This window comes from Microchirus variegatus (genome assembly GCF_963457635.1).
Source record: "Microchirus variegatus genome assembly, chromosome: 1".
In the NCBI taxonomy this organism is placed as follows: domain Eukaryota; kingdom Metazoa; phylum Chordata; class Actinopteri; order Pleuronectiformes; family Soleidae; genus Microchirus; species Microchirus variegatus.
This window is the reverse complement of record NC_139802.1, coordinates 5013562-5029402: the sequence shown is the minus strand read 5'-3', so window position 1 is coordinate 5029402 and position 15841 is coordinate 5013562. Positions and strand designations below refer to the sequence as shown.

Below are 15841 nucleotides of genomic sequence, written 5' to 3'. Positions count from 1 at the left end.
CTGGTGAGATGACGGCGCAGGTCGACTACCTGGCGGTGCTTTTCACCGCCACATCTGGAGCGAGCGCAGAGCTGCTGGGCTCTGACGAGAAGGAGCTGGTGCAGTTGGTTTGGCAGCTGGTGGACGTCAAGAACAAAAAGGTAAAAAACAATATATATATATATATATATATATATATATATATATATATAAAGAAATAGAAAAATATCTCCTCAACACTTCAGATAGTTTACCGTCTGCACGCCTTAAGTTGAAGATGTAAGGTGGAGGTAAACAAAGGGGCGAGGTAAACAGCAACCAAAAGAACAATGTTATTCCTCATAAACTGAATAAAGCTTCTTCTTTGGACACATCTGCTTAAATACACACATACGTTATCCTGTGTCAACGTGAAGACAGATGATGTGTACATTCTTAGGTACTTTTAACCCTATCACATGTCAAGTGTTCAATTGTAAATCCATTATAACATGATAATAATCGATTAAATCGATAAAAACAAGTTGTCTGTTGTTTTTTTCCACTGTTTAAATGTGGATATTTTCCAAGTTTAGCAAACACACTGACATTTTATGGCTCACAAACCACACATACATCAATAATGACTATATAATATAATCATTTGTTGCAGCCCTATAGTACAAAGCTGTAATATATGTTTTTATAGGCTGCTGTTTCAAGTAAGACATGTTTTTCTTTCTTCCTGCGAACCAGTTGGGCAAGGTGAATGAGCTCCTCATAAAGCCCGACTGCTCAGACTTGACTGAAGAGAGAGAGGTGGTGGAGGAGGAGGAGGAGGAGGATGTGGTGGAGGAGAGTGTTGAAGAGAACAGATCTGGGGCAGACTGTGTCTTTACATCCACCAGCTTTGAGGAAGCTCTAAACCTGGTAACTGCCTGGAATAAGATTCTTATAAAAGGAGTTTTTTTCCACTATATTGTAACTACAAACTGCACTGCTGCAAGCTCCAGAATATTAACATTTTCCCCGTCTGCCTTTGCAGTTTCATTTACAACTGACAAACGAGGTGAACAGCGCGGGCGCAGGCACGTCAGTTTATTTGTGTACAGACGGGCAGCTCCACATCCGCCAAGTGATTCACCCCGAGGCTGCGAGCAAGGTGAGTGAGCTGGGTGGATGAACGCCCAGCAGCCAGGGTGGGTGTTCATTCAGAGCCTTGGGGCACTGACGCGGCTACAAAGGGATGTGTCGAGTCAGCAGTGTGTGTGTGTGTCTGATCGAGTTTAATCTTACGGTGAAAGTTGAGAGCCGGTCTTGCAAACCTGTCTAATGACACACGCCCATGCACATACCGCACTTGCTCACTTTGTGGCAAAAACATCGGCTCGCGGTGTGATGTTGATGAAATTCTCCCGCATGTCTTAAAACGGTGTGTTAAGTGTTGCACGGGTGACCCGGCTGGCCTGAGCAAACAGCAGTATAATGGCAATAAAAAATGGCAGCTGTTGATAGGCACACGTTCACATCCTCTACTTTAATTTCTTCCCTCTCCAGAACATCCTGGTGCCGGACTGTTTCTACTCTTTCTTTGACCTTCGGAAAGAGTTCAAGACGCACTTCCCTTCATTTGACCTCAAGGCACTGAATGTACACATCATGGCAGAGTGTATCCTTTAAAACGACTTTGTGTGTTTTATTCTGCTGCAGTTAATACGTAATTCATGGTATTTGGGGCAGGTTTTTTTTTAAAGTTATTGGTCTGTGTGTTGTACCTGATCTGTTGTGCACATATCATAATCACAAACTTATAGCAGACACATGAAAAGTTTAAGAGCCACGGGTGTTGGCTGCAGGACTGGAGGTTTTGTAATGCAAATAGGAAAACAATGGCGGCACCTTAGTAAGTGTTCATTGAAACAGTGTGTGTTTAGCCAACAGTGAAAACCCCACACACCCACTGGAACAGGAAAACTAACATCTCGCTCTGTGTGTCGCTTTCTGCCAAGGTTTCTCTCGTACACCTGGGGAACCTTTTTGTTGTACCAGTCAGACACCTTTCTATAAGTGTGTCCTGTTTTAATTTTGTGGCTCTTCCTTGTTTGTGATCCTTGACTGACTGACTCCCTCCCAGCTGTTAACATACCTGTCGATGTGCCTCCCATGTGGGATCCCTCATCGGCTCTGGACCCATCAGCCGTATTGCCTGCAACAGCAGCAGTACAGCAGGTCCAGATGATGGCCAACATTGTCCTTGCACTGCTTTCTGAGCCAATCTGTGAGTGCAGTACATGATTTTACACACACGTGACACACTAGGAAGGTTGACGTCTACATTGGCACATTTTCTGTTGCACTCCTATCGTACGCATTCACACGCTGCCATCTTTGACACATCCGAAAGTAGACTAGGAGAGCCCGGAATGGAACCCTCAATCTTACAGTTGAAAGATGATAAAATAATTGTCTGATGTGATCAAAAATGGAATATATTCAACAAATCATGGGACGTTGGTTGCACAAAACAAGCATTTTATCTCTTGAGAATTCAGATGTGTTTAAATTTTAGAAAGATAATTAATCCAAATGAATCTCTCAGTTCATTAATCCAATTCCAGTTGGATTTGTGATGCTTAATTTATAGTGGAAACTAAACCCTGTTCTTTCCTATTGTAGCTCACACATTTCCTAACTTGGAGCGAGTCAGTGAAAAATTTGAGACTGGAACTTGGTGAGTAAGGATCGTCCAAGAAAAAAAAAAGTTTCTTCTTTTGTTGAACTCCTCTGCTAATGTCTTTGCGTGTGCTTGCATGTACAGCAGTAAGATGGAGAAAGTGTGCGACAACACAGTGATCAGAGCCCGAGGGTTGCCTTGGCAGTCGTCTGATCAGGATATCGCTCGCTTCTTCAGAGGTCTCAACATTGCCAAGTACGTGGTCGCTGTATATCAATGTGTTTTATCGACGTTCATCAGACATCATCATCATCATAATAACGCACTGCTGTTGACAGAAGCCTTAAAGACTTAACTTCTTACTCTATATGTTGTGTTGTGTACAGAGGAGGGGCTGCACTGTGTCTGAATGCTCAGGGGAGGAGGAACGGAGAGGCTCTTGTTCGTTTTGTCAACGAAGAACACAGAGACCTAGCGCTGCAGAGACACAAGCACCATATGGGCAACAGATACATAGAGGTAACCTGTGGTTATTACACATGAAGTTAACCTGTCAATGAGTAGACCTCTCGTTCGCTCACTCCCTTCCTTCTAACGGCAGGTTTACAAAGCAACAGGAGAAGACTTCCTGAAAATAGCTGGAGGTGAGACAACAAAACAATGCACACTGCACATAGCCCTCTTTACCAGCAGTTACTGTTAACTGTTAACACATTTATCATGTTTTGTGTGTAGTTGGGTGAGTAATTCCAAACAGAAGTGATATGCTCATCAAGTTTAGAGGTGAACATCTTGGCACCATATTTTTCTGCTGCATGTAGGAGTATATATTAATGTATTTTCACGAGTACATTCATATTTATGAAGCTCAGTTCTTTATCCTATGACCATACATCAGTGTGATGGCAATAATGCACCTGTTACGACTGATCCATTTGACCTCTGCGCTGCAGAAGGCTCTCATGTTTAAATCATCTTGACATTTGGTAAATGTACTGAGGTCGATGTGCATTTATTCAAATATAATTGTCAGGCTAATGGGATGCCGTGTGGCTCTTGCAGAGAGGGCAAACATCACCGTGTTAAAATCTACAGGGTGATCATTTCAGGTTGTTTACTTGTGATTAAGCAGGCGTGCCCTGTATCCTTGTGTGTCGTGGCAGGTACGTCCAACGAGGTAGCGATGTTTCTGTCCCGCGAGGACCAGATCATCGTCAGGATGAGGGGTCTCCCTTTCACCGCCACGCACGAGCAGGTGCTCGCCTTCTTCTCCCCGGGAGACGGTCCCAAAGAGACGTGTCCGGTCAGCGGAGGGAAGGACGGCATCTTATTTGTTCACTACCCGGATGGACGTCCCACAGGCGACGCCTTTGTCTTGTTTGCTTGCGAGGAACACGCCCAGTGTGCTCTGAGGAAACACAAGGAAATCCTGGGGAAAAGATACATCGAACTGTTTAAGAGCACAGCAGCAGAGGTCCAACAGGTATGTCAGGGTGTTCAGTGTTTACCTCAGAATTGTCTGTTTGTTTTGATGCGTAAAAAGGTTTTTTTTTAAAATACATTTGTCTTGTAATTTTTGGATTTTGGATCTTTTTCTAAGGGGTGGAAAAAAAAGCTGACTTTTTTTGGGAATTTTGTTTGTTTGTTTGTGTGGAAACAGCTGAGCGTGACACCATGTGGGTGTGATCCTTTTCACTACTTAGTTAAAGGAATTATTTTAAGGTAGAGCCTAAGGGTGTGAACCTGAATAACGAGATGGAGTGCTACTCTCTCTCTCTCTCTCTGCTCCACCCCATGTGAACACGTGAACGCATTTTCTTATCTATGTGGATAAGTATACACCTACGTGCATATCTATGCAGAGGCCTCTCCTCCTGCTCTCCAGTATGTGAGGACTCAGAGAGCTTTTATTGGTCTCCCTCTCTCTACAAATGCAAACACGCTGGCGTCCTGCTGGCAACAAGCCAGCTCCTGTCTGACACCTTTAAACACAGTGTGCACATGTCTTTGTTGTTCGCCGACTGTCGGTTTTAAAAAGGTGGAATATTGTTCAAATGTTTACCACTGATAAGCGTTTATGTCATTATGCTTAGGTGTTTACAAAAAGATATACAAGCAGTGTATGACTGGAAAAAGTTTGACAAAACTTGGCACCTGCCCCTGTGCTGGTGGTGTATACATACAAACGCTCCCCCAGTCAGCGCGTAATGTTGCGTTCCGTTCTGTTCACAAAGACCAAACGGAGGCAGAATAATAACATCAACGGGAACACAAGTTACCCAAAATTATTGGATTATTGAATTAAATGTTTCTGTAGCCTGGGCAATTCATGCATGAGACGGATTTTCTCAAACCCAAAACTGGGGCATAAAACTGCTGTATGAAATAGACAAAATGATAAGATAAGATGAAAATAAAAGATAGACATATAAAAATCCGATACAATCCTGCATATCTGTAAAAATGTGAATACAAATAAGCAAAAGCATTTTAGCTGAGTCAGGTTTGGGCTGTTTATTAACAATAATTGTTATGTCTTTGAAATGACTCATACGTCATAAATGTTCTAAAAATGACTGTATTGGACTAATATCAGTATCGGTCGATACTCCAGTTTGTTGTGTGCTGCTATATAAATATAATAACATGTTGTTTTTTTTGAATACATATTGCTTATTGAATGTTTTTGCTGTTGACAGAGTGTGTAATGTAATGTGTAATTTGTGTGTCGTAGGTGTTAAACCGGTACTCATCGGCCCCTCTGATCCCCGTGGCCCCAGCCCCCTTGGTGTCAGTGCTACCTTCAGTGTCTCTCCTTCCTCCTCCTTGTGGTTTGCGGGACTGTCTGAGGCTGCGAGGCCTGCCTTACACAGCGAGTATAGAGGACATCCTCACCTTCCTGGGCGAGTTTACACACGATATCAGACCGCATGGTGTGCACATGGTCCTCAACCAGCAGGTACATGCAAAAACTGCACTGACACACCCATAGATTCCCATGCTTTTCTGATACGATCGGTGCGTTTGCATGACGGATGACTTCTTCTGACTACCAGGCTTTGAAATGACATCTCAACTTGTTAGACTGAAATAGTATTAAATTGAACTAATACACACAGATGATGGTATATTAACCACTAGCTGCCAGCTAATGCTGCTTCAGTCAATAAATGTGATGGTATACTGGGACATTTGTCTGTAAACGAGTGATTTCTGACCGTGCCCGTTTTTCCAGGGACGTCCGTCGGGCGACTGCTTCATCCAGATGACCTCAGCAGAGCGAGCGCTTCAGGCCGCTCAGCGGCTCCACAAGCACATGATGTCCAGCCAGCGGGGGGCAAACAGCCGCTACGTGGAGGTGTTCCCCTGCAGCGCCGAGGAGATGGGCCTGGTTCTGATGGGAGGCTCCCTTTCACACACACATACACACACACACACCCGAGGCAGGAGTGGGACAGGGCTCAGCCCGCCGCCATGTAAGTCCAGACGTAAGTGCTGCTGGGAGCTGGGGGTGCTTCGGGACTGCAGGGTAGGTGGGCTCCTGCCGTGGGGGCAGGGTTTCTGGGTTTTCTCCAATCTAGTACTGTGGTAGGATGAGGAAATCTGGGTTAACAAGGAGGGATTTTAAAAAAACGTGTGTTGGTTTGAGTTTCTGAGGGAGTCAAATCTCTCAAGGGTGATTAGTGTGATTAAATGATCAATTTGCATGCACTGAGAAACCTCACATTATCTGTTTATTCCACACTTCGTACACTCTGGTTAAATCTTGTCGTTCGTCTTTGCAGCAGCATGTTTTTCACTCATTCTTAATTTTACTCCCTTTCAACCACTGCTTGAATAATTCATACACATCTGAAAGGCTTGGAAAAGTGTAAGCAATACAGCTTCATTATCATCCAGAAAACAATATTGCAAAGTGGCTTACGACTCTCCAGTCTTATCAGATTGGTAGTGGTGGTTGTGGGATTTAGCCTCAGATAACTGACACACCTCAGGTGTGCATCTCTCTCTGCTTGTCCAATCAGGAGCTGTGGGAAAAGGTGGGCAGAGCTGCACGCTAGTGTGTAGATGTGCCTTGTTTTTCATGTCTGTAGCCAGTTTCTATAAATGCGTGCACTCCTAGTTTTGAAAACAAGGTACATTTAAAAAAAAAAGAAGAAGTGGTTTAATGTTTTTTTGACTGTTTGAAATGGAAAAACTGGTTTTCACATGTGTGAAAAGTACAGGGGCTCGAAGCTGAACGGGTGTGACTCACAGGGAGGCTATGTTAAGATTAGAGAGAATGTTAATGATTCTTGTGCTGAACATGTTAGACGGCGAGTGAAAAAACAAGCCGAGGAGCAGAAACAATAGTAGCAAGGCTGATATCTAATGATCGGCCTAAATACTGTAGGTACAGAGCATATATTATAAACTGGTTATTCAGTACGTAGATACAAACATCTCTGTGTTCTCTGAGCAATGTTGTCTCTTTCTGCAAATATTGATAACACAGACGGGTTTGCTTAAAGGGAAGCAGAACTACGCCAAGGAGACTTAAATTTGGAAACTTTTTTTTAACACATTTAGAAGTTAGATTAAAAAAAAATTGAGCTACACCTTTGGTGACAAATAAAGACACCAATGACCAGCAAACACTCAGTGAGCCACATTTCACAGTGTCCATGTGTGCTGTGTAATGATAACTATGGTCATTGTTTGAAAGTCTGCATGAGCACCTTGTTCTGAAGCAAACACTGAGCAGTTATCACCACCAGGACTCTGACTGTGTATTCCTCTTACTGTTTGGTACAATTTATTTTTCCATTTATTGATTTTTCAAAAACCCTGCCTCTCTCTCCCTCTGCTCTCTCCTTCCCAGGTTTATCTCCTCCGTCGTACTCCTTCACTCCTGCACCGCAAGTCTTCCCCACAGAGGCCGCTGCCCTCTACCCTCCCATCGGTCAGGTGTTACTGACCCCGCGCCCCCTGCCGACCGGACACGCCTACTACCCGGGCACAGCTCAGCTGTACATGAACTACACGGCCTACTACCCGAGGTAAATCGCGGCGTTTAAACGCAGAGAAGACTAATGCGCGCTGACGTTAAAGGTGCCATATGTAAGAATGTGGCCAAAAACGGTTACTACATTCAAATTCAAAATACCGAGGTCTTTTAGGTTTCGTTTTTTGACGTAACTGGCAACCCGTGGTTGCTCGGCAGCTGAGACTCTACTGACTGCAATGATTGGTAGACGGCGGTAGGTGGCGCCACATGCCAAAACATGATTTCAAAACATAAACATGATTTGCAGTCTGCAAAATATTTTTTTTAATGCAAATATTTTGTCTGTACTGTTGTTGTTGGTGAGTTCAGTTTGTTACATGAACATTATTCCTGAGTCTCCTGAGTGACATATTAGGAGGATTTTATGGCCAGTTGCATTAGATTTATTACATAATGCACCTATAAAGGTCCAACGTGTAAGAATTAGTGACATCTAGTGGTGAGAGTGTAGATGGTAACAAATGGAGGATTTCTCTACTCACCATGTATCTCATTGAAAGCTTCCATTTCAATATGCGTTAGTTCGTTCTTGTCGTGTAGAAACATGGCAGCCTTCGCACAGCGCGGTCCTTTCCACGGCTACGTAAACAAAGCTATTTTTTTATTGTAAAATGACTGTGCATTTATACAGAATCAATTTCTGCCAATAAACCATCCTACAAGTTACACACTGGACCTTTTAAATGCAGATGTTCATGTTTAATAGTCCTATTCTTCTATTAACTTGATTCTACCTCTAGTTATGTAGTTCTTTTAGACTTTAGTCACTAAAAGTCACTACTATGATTCGGTTAAATCCTGATTCCACATGATGATGTCGTGTGAGAGCTTGGGCTTGTCCTGTCCCTAAAATAGCGTTACATAAGATTGTTTGTAGAAGTGTTTGCACATTTGCTGCACGCAATCATCATGCACTCTCACACGAGAGGAGTCCACTCCATTACCAAAATAAATACAAGCCAGCTGAGCCAAACTCATCCCGTCAGACAGCTTTTAGTCGCTGGTGAGTCGGCCAATAAGAAACTGACCCAATATTGTCAGACGTTTGATTATCTGAGCCTTTTGTTTGTAAAGGTGTTGTAGTGACAACCAGGAGAAACGTGAGAAGCCCAAGTTATTCTGCAGCATGTTTTAGCCCCAGATTTTCTGTGCGTAATAACAGCACTATTTAAAAGAACTCTGTATGGGAAATAGATTTCATATAAACGCGAGTTTGTTCCCAAGGAGAAAGACTTGGAAAAGTGCAGTTTAGAACTGAACACTGTGCTTTCAGAGGACTTAAACATAAACATCGGCGACCCGTTTCTCTATTGTTGGCACTTCTTGAGAAAACAGCTGATCTATAGACGTCACTTTAAGTTAATCCCAGTCTTATGATTCTTGTGTCAGGACCGTGGAACATGATTCTTCCATGCTTGTTCAGTGTTTTTTTGTGTTTTTTTTAAAGTCATTTTAGTAATAGTCTGTGTTTACTGTCTTTTCTTTTCTCCAGTCCACCTGGCTCACCTACCACATTAGGTTTCTTCCCCTCCCCCTCCTCCCTCTCCTCTCCAGGGGGGTTGATGCGTATGCCGGGTTTGACCTACAGCAGCAATGGAGTCAAAGACCTCATTAATGCAGTGCAGGGATACCAGGTAAGAAACGGCTCTCGACAAACAACTTTGCGTTCACTTTCATCATCATAACTAGTTACTAATCCTACGCTAAAAGGTGCTTTGCCTTCAGTGTTCACATTCCTCTCTGTAAGATCCAAGTGTTGTATTCAAATCTCCGTCTATTGTGGGTGTGCATTGTCAGGCATCCACTGTGTTTGCCCAGAGGCTATCAAACGAGTTTATCCCGTCTACTCTCCCTGCTCTGTCACTCATTGCACTGCTACTTGCTAAGACTTGACTTGGAGGAGCTCGAGCCTTATTTAAACTTGGAAGGGAGTGAAGAATCCCAGGGATATGATAAGTAGGTGGATTTATAGAGGTTGTCAAATGATTGATTACGAATATTAAAAGTGTGGTAGCGTGGCTTTTAAATATAAACAAATCGTTCACGCGTTGTTGATTAAGCCCATCGGCTCCACGTGACTCATTTCTCAATATAGCCGCGTTTAGTTCCACCCAGTGACGTTCAAGTGCTGCACACTGGAAGTGATTTGTTTTATAAGATGGATAAAGGCATCAGCAACATTCTGCTAGTGTTGAAAGCTTCTTAAATGGAGACAGTTGCAAACCGGTTGGACTAAGACTGAAAACACAAAGAGGTGGCCCAAGTTTCAGAAGTGAATTTTCCTGCTCAGAAAAACCAGGTCATTCAGTCGTTTGACTGGATAAATGCTTTATGCCCCTTCCCACCGCCCCTCGGTCAGACCTGATAGTATTGCTTGACAGTTTCAGATGAAGTAATGTAAATATGAACATTTACATTACTACATTAGTCTACCAGTTTTCCAGAGAACACCAATATGGAAGTAAAAATATACTGAATATAATCTTAATCGCTAGTTTCAGGTCTTCTTGATGTCAATTTTGTAATTTATTTTCCCATTTAGAGGAAAATAAACAAAGTATGGCACATATGAGTGGACACCAGTGTGATAGACACCTGGTATTTTTCAATCTGAGCACACGGCACCGGCCAAATCGTGATTCCGGAGGCTTCGACACAGTACTTACAGATACAGTACAGAATAATGACTTCGACAACAGGGGTTAACAAAGGTTACACACTGCAGTTTAAAAGACAGACTGAAAACGTATATTTTTCTCGCTTCTTTCACCTCCATGAGGACTTGCACAGGTCCACGTGGTCTTTAGGTTTAGCTTGTGCAGTTGCTTGTGTCTGAGCCACCTGTCTTTTGTCATTCCTCCCCACACTTCACACCACAGTACGCTCCCGAGGATGCTCTTGTTCACCCGCATGGGCCTCTGCATGCTCACGACCCGGCCAGGACATTGCTTACGCAGCCCAAAGAATGGGTGTGTATTTAAGGTGTCTGAGGCAGGTGGCAGGTAAGGATTGGCTAAGGGGTTCGCTGAGGGGGATTTAGTTTAGACGGTGATTGTACCTGTGTGGCGTGGGGGTCTCGACCGGTCACACGACTCAACACAACAGTGACTCTTCCTAAGCAAGGACATTTTCCACTAACCACATGCAAAGCACAGCTCCAACGACCAGCACATGTTTGACTGAGTGGAGTGGTTAGAGGAATCTTCTTTGTTTTAATATCTCAGGTTTGTGTGGAATCATGTGTGACGGGACACTTTCATGTCAAACACTGCAAGACTGCGCTTCCTCTACACTTAAGATGTCTTTTTATTAAGTGCAGCAACTAAATCGGTCAACTGACTTTTCACTAAACGCTGTTCAGTGATTGTCCAGTCGACAAATAGACACGGCATAGACATTGGATTTCTCACTGTGCTAAAACGGTGTGAATAACGGCTTAACTGTCTCGTGTCTGTGGTGTCTGATTTTGTTGTTGTTTAAAGGTGCATTATGTAATAAATCTAAAGCAACTGGCCATAAAGTCCTCCTAATATGTCACAGAGACTCAGGAATAATGTTCATATAACAAACTGAACTCACCAACAACAACAGTACAGACAAAATATGTGCATTAAAAAAAATCTTTTGCAGACTGCAAATCATGTTTTAGTTTTGAAATCGTGTTTTGGCATGTGGCGCCACCTACCGCCGTCTACCAACCATTGCAGTCAGTAGAGTCTCAGCTTTAGTTACATCGGAAAACGGAACCTAAAAGACCTCAGTGTTTTGAATTTGAATGCAGTAACCGTTTTTGGCCACATTCTTACATATGGCACCTTTAAATTAAAACCAACAATAACCACGGGTTAGTGGAACACCTTGTGCTGGTTTGAAAATGTACTTTTGTGCATCGATCAATGGGGAAGCTTGACAAGTGTTGCAACATAACGTTAGCACGACGTGGTTTGGTGAAGGGTCAGTCGGTGGTGCTGTAGCGTAATTGTACATTAGGTCGGTAACCACAGGGTTTTGCCCTGAAGTGGTGAAAAAGGTGATGGGTAACATTTGGTGCCGGTGTACATGTTTTATACGCACGTGTTGCCTCCAATTCTGGGAATGACCGTTTTCCTCGTCTCTCCTTTACTTCCTCCCTCCTCGCTCCCCCAAACTCTCCCTCTCCCTCCAGAGTCCCATGGAGTCCGCGTCTCTCCTGAGCAGCAGTCTGATGGGTCAGTCCGGTGGAATCGATGCTCCTCTCATGTCCCTGCCTGCTCTTATGACCAAACCGGCAGGACAGTACCTGGACCTGACCCTGCTGTAGGGTCACACCCACACAAAGGTCATGTGACAGTGACTTGAGCTGTATTGTTAGTTTTTTTTTTATATATATATATTTAGTCTTTTAGATGTGTTATTTATATCTTTAAGAACAGAAAGTAATGTATTTTATAACAAAAAATCATTGTGGCGTTTGCCAAAACAGGAATTTGTCTTATATTGCACACTGTGTATTTTAAAAGCTTTATAGAGATTTTTTTTTTTTTTTTTTTAAATACATGTTATGAAAATGTTGTAATCACTATGATATATGTGCTAGCCAAACTAGAGAAGAATGACCTAGTAGCAACTGAGCTAAATCCTTTTTGTAAGCTTTTCTGTGAAGAGTGAATGAACGTGCGAGTGTGTTAAAGACAGGAATGAGTATTATGCATGACTGTGTTGATGTGTTTGTAATATTCAGTCTGTTTATGCAATACATTTTATGTTTATATACATTTGTTGCAGTACATAGTGATTGTATTGAAAGCTTTAGTGCATGAAGAAGTTAGCAGTAAAAGTAAGATGTTTACATTTTGCCAAATATCAATGCACTGCTAATCAATATGACTATTGATGTATATAATAGCAGTATCTTTAAAACGGCGCCATGTTACACTGTGAGTTCGTCAAAACTGTCGGATCCCTGCGTCAGGCTTCGCTTCTGAAAAAAAAAGGTGACTTTTTTCACACATCCCTGACTCGCCTCGTACGAGTCGGTTTCCGTGTCGTGTAAAAAGCCAATGTTGTCTTGCCTTTTGTGTCTGGAGTCCCATCGTAAACAAGAGGACATTCTTAATCCTTACCAATATGTCTGTGACAAGCTCTTACCTTACTTCAGGGTTTCCTCACTCCTGGCTCCTGGTTGAGCCACCGGTCCTGCATGTTTTAGATGTTTCCCTGCTCCAGTACACCTGATTCAAATAAATGTCTCATTATCAGGCTTCAACAGACGAGCTGACCATTTGAATCAGGTGTGTTTGAGCAGGGAAACACCTTAAACATGCAGGACCAGTGGCTCCCCAGGACCAGGAGTGAGAAACCCTGCCTTACTTAGTGAATATCAATGAGCCACGAATGATTTCTGGCAGATTTTTATGACACATTTTACTCAGATGGGATCACAAAAAAAAGATATACGTCATCAGTCCATCACACTTTCCTTTGACCATCTATGCTGCTGCGATTGAATAAACAGATTCTTATGCAGAAATCCCAATGCCAGTTCCTTTTTTTTTGTTTTACCAAATCCTCTGGAAAATAGATGGAAGGAAGTGAAGGACATCTCTGATGTATGTGTATCTTGTGAATTGATTTGTGCCCCAAAAAAAAAAAAGCAGTTGCTGTACTGACTCCATGTTGCTTTACACACACACACCTACAGTAAAGACTTCAAACTCCTGCTCAGGGTGTCCTACAGCTGAGAAAAACAAACAATAAACATTAAATGAAGTCTGCCGGCCTCCAGTTTGATTTGACTGTTTGCCCTGTGTGCGCTCATTGTTCACCGCAGTACTTTGTGTGCTGTCAGAGCTGGTGATGAAAGGACATGGCTGCAGGTGAGAGCAGGTGATCTTTCCCTCTCTGTCCTCGGTCACTTCCTCTTGTTTCCCACATTCATGTACACACACACACACACACATGCAGTGCGGCATACAAACTATTGTCACCCAGACACACTAAACACATTATGTGAGAGACCACTGCCCTTTTTTTTTTTCTCCACAGGGTTGAAAAGTGAAGCATTGAGAGTGTGAACGAAGGGGGAAGAGAGAAGGAAGAGAGACAAAACCATGTCAGACCCCCTCAGGGCAGATTTGGCATTGTGTAATACAATCTTGTGCACCCCACCCAATCTGAACCCTTTTAAACACACACACACACACACACATTTTCCCTCCTACAAAAAGCACACTGTCTAACCTGCAGAACAACACTATTAGTAGCCACACTGTAAAGCCCCAAATACTTTATTGTTCTTCCCTTTAAACACTGCACGGCAACTACTGTTGTTGTTGCATTTATTTATTTTAAATGTTTGAATTGATAATCCTGTTTTACCCCCAGTGTCGATTTGAAAAAAAGAAAGAAAACTAACTAAAATGCATTCATAGGATTGTGTATTTCTTCTTATTTAATTTATTAAAAGTTTCTTCAAGCAAGGTGGATACGTTGCTGGTTAGAACATTATGCCAGTTTAAAAAGAAGAATTTTAAAAGCTATTATTTTTTACTTATAAATAAGTGTTTTTCTCAAAATGAGAACTATCTTTTGTTTAATTATGTGATACAGCAGAATAGTATACTGTATGTTATTATTAAAAATGAATATACAATTAGCAGTAAAATTATGTATATATATTATATCACTGAATCACTGTTTGTAAATGTTAATTTAATAGATTTTTAATTAGAAGTTGGAACACAACATCCAAATTAAACAAACCTAGGATGATGGACAGGGCTGCACAAAATGCTAAAGAGCATCACGTGCACACCACGTTGTTGCTGCCAAAAACAAATTATAATATTTTTTTGTAATGCTGTAATTAGACGTCAAGCAGAGGACAACTTATGTTTTTTCCAAAATCCAACCTCATCTTCCGCCTGAACCCAGTTATTTCTATACAATCCCTCGTTACACTTGTCTTGCAACGGAGACTTATGTATTTCTGTGAAAATGAAAGTGTTCGGAAATAAAAAGATTTGCGGCACATTCCTTCACAGGCGAATTAATCTGGCGTTAACTGGTTCACTGAAGGAAAGAACAGAGGCGCAATTACAGGCTGACTCACTGCACTGTAACAGGTTTGTAGAGGCAGATAAATCAGTTATATTCTTTATAACAACATTCCCTCTAAGGGTGGGTGAGGCCTACATACACCCTTAACACAGAGGCAGGGAGGCACGCAGGCAGGCAGGCAGGCAGGGCGAGGCACAGTCACAGTCACATTCCCATGTCAGGACCAAAGATGATGCTCCAGTGTTGTCAAACGGATAATGTGGCTTTTATTATGGTCCAGCCCATTCAACACATTGCACACAGCAGGAGATGAACCGCTGCCGCTGATGTGGATGTGACAATGGTAATAAACTCGTCGAGCAGCATGGTTATGAGAAACTAAAACCTAAATCCAAAACCACATGGTAGAGCAGTGGTTAGCACTGTCGCCTTGCAGTTACGGTGCGCCGGAGGTGGAGTGAGTCTGCATGTTCTCCCCGTGTGCATGTGTGGGTTTTCCAGGTTCTATGGTGTCCTCCCACAGTCCAAAAACATAAACTGAACATTCCAAGTGGCCCATATGTGGGTGTACCCTGCCTTTAATCCAGGGTGCAACGCTCATGTGGAGGACAAAGCAGTGAGAGGTGGTTGTTTGCCCCTTGACCTCTGGTGAAAACACCAAAATGTGATCCAGTATCTGCTCCTTCTGACAACCTGTAGTGCAGGATCAGTGTTCTTAGCACGTTACATGAGCAGTGGCTGCAGGTTTGTCTCCCTCCAGTGGACAGAATGAAACCACAGCTTCACAGTCAGGACAATCCAGTGTCAGCATGATTTGCACTGAACTATTCAAAGAGTTTCTTCTTCTTCTTCTTCTTCAAAGTGTGCAGCTCCGATGGCCGCTCTCCCACTTTCAGCATTTCAAGTACGACGTCTGTTTGCATTTTTGTGATTTGAAAGTGAAGTGACTTTATTTCAGCTTGTGTTTCTTTTGTACAGCTCAACGCTTCAACAGTCACCGTCTAAAACACAGTTTCGATGTCAACGATGACACAGTGGTGACGCGATCACATAAAACCTAAACATAACTGCAAAGCAAGACGTTTCATCTTGGAACACATTGATCATGCAGGCAGCACCAGGCT

General features: G+C 42.7%; 1 protein-coding gene across 1 annotated transcript; it reads left to right on the top strand.

Moving 5' to 3' along the window:
* Positions 1–8: 8 nt before the first annotated feature.
* Positions 9–12061, top strand: esrp1 (epithelial splicing regulatory protein 1; the record flags this gene model as incomplete). The annotated part of the gene is made up of 16 exons (XM_083889157.1): positions 9–140; positions 715–888; positions 1004–1120; positions 1516–1627; positions 2093–2236; positions 2635–2689; positions 2777–2887; positions 3019–3151; positions 3234–3276; positions 3796–4115; positions 5367–5591; positions 5868–6120; positions 7494–7671; positions 9172–9313; positions 10559–10648; positions 11845–12061. The coding sequence occupies 16 exons, from the start codon at positions 9–11 to the stop codon at positions 11977–11979; spliced, it is 2364 nt and encodes a 787-aa protein (XP_083745283.1). The 3' UTR covers positions 11980–12061.
* Positions 12062–15841: the final 3780 nt, after the last annotated feature.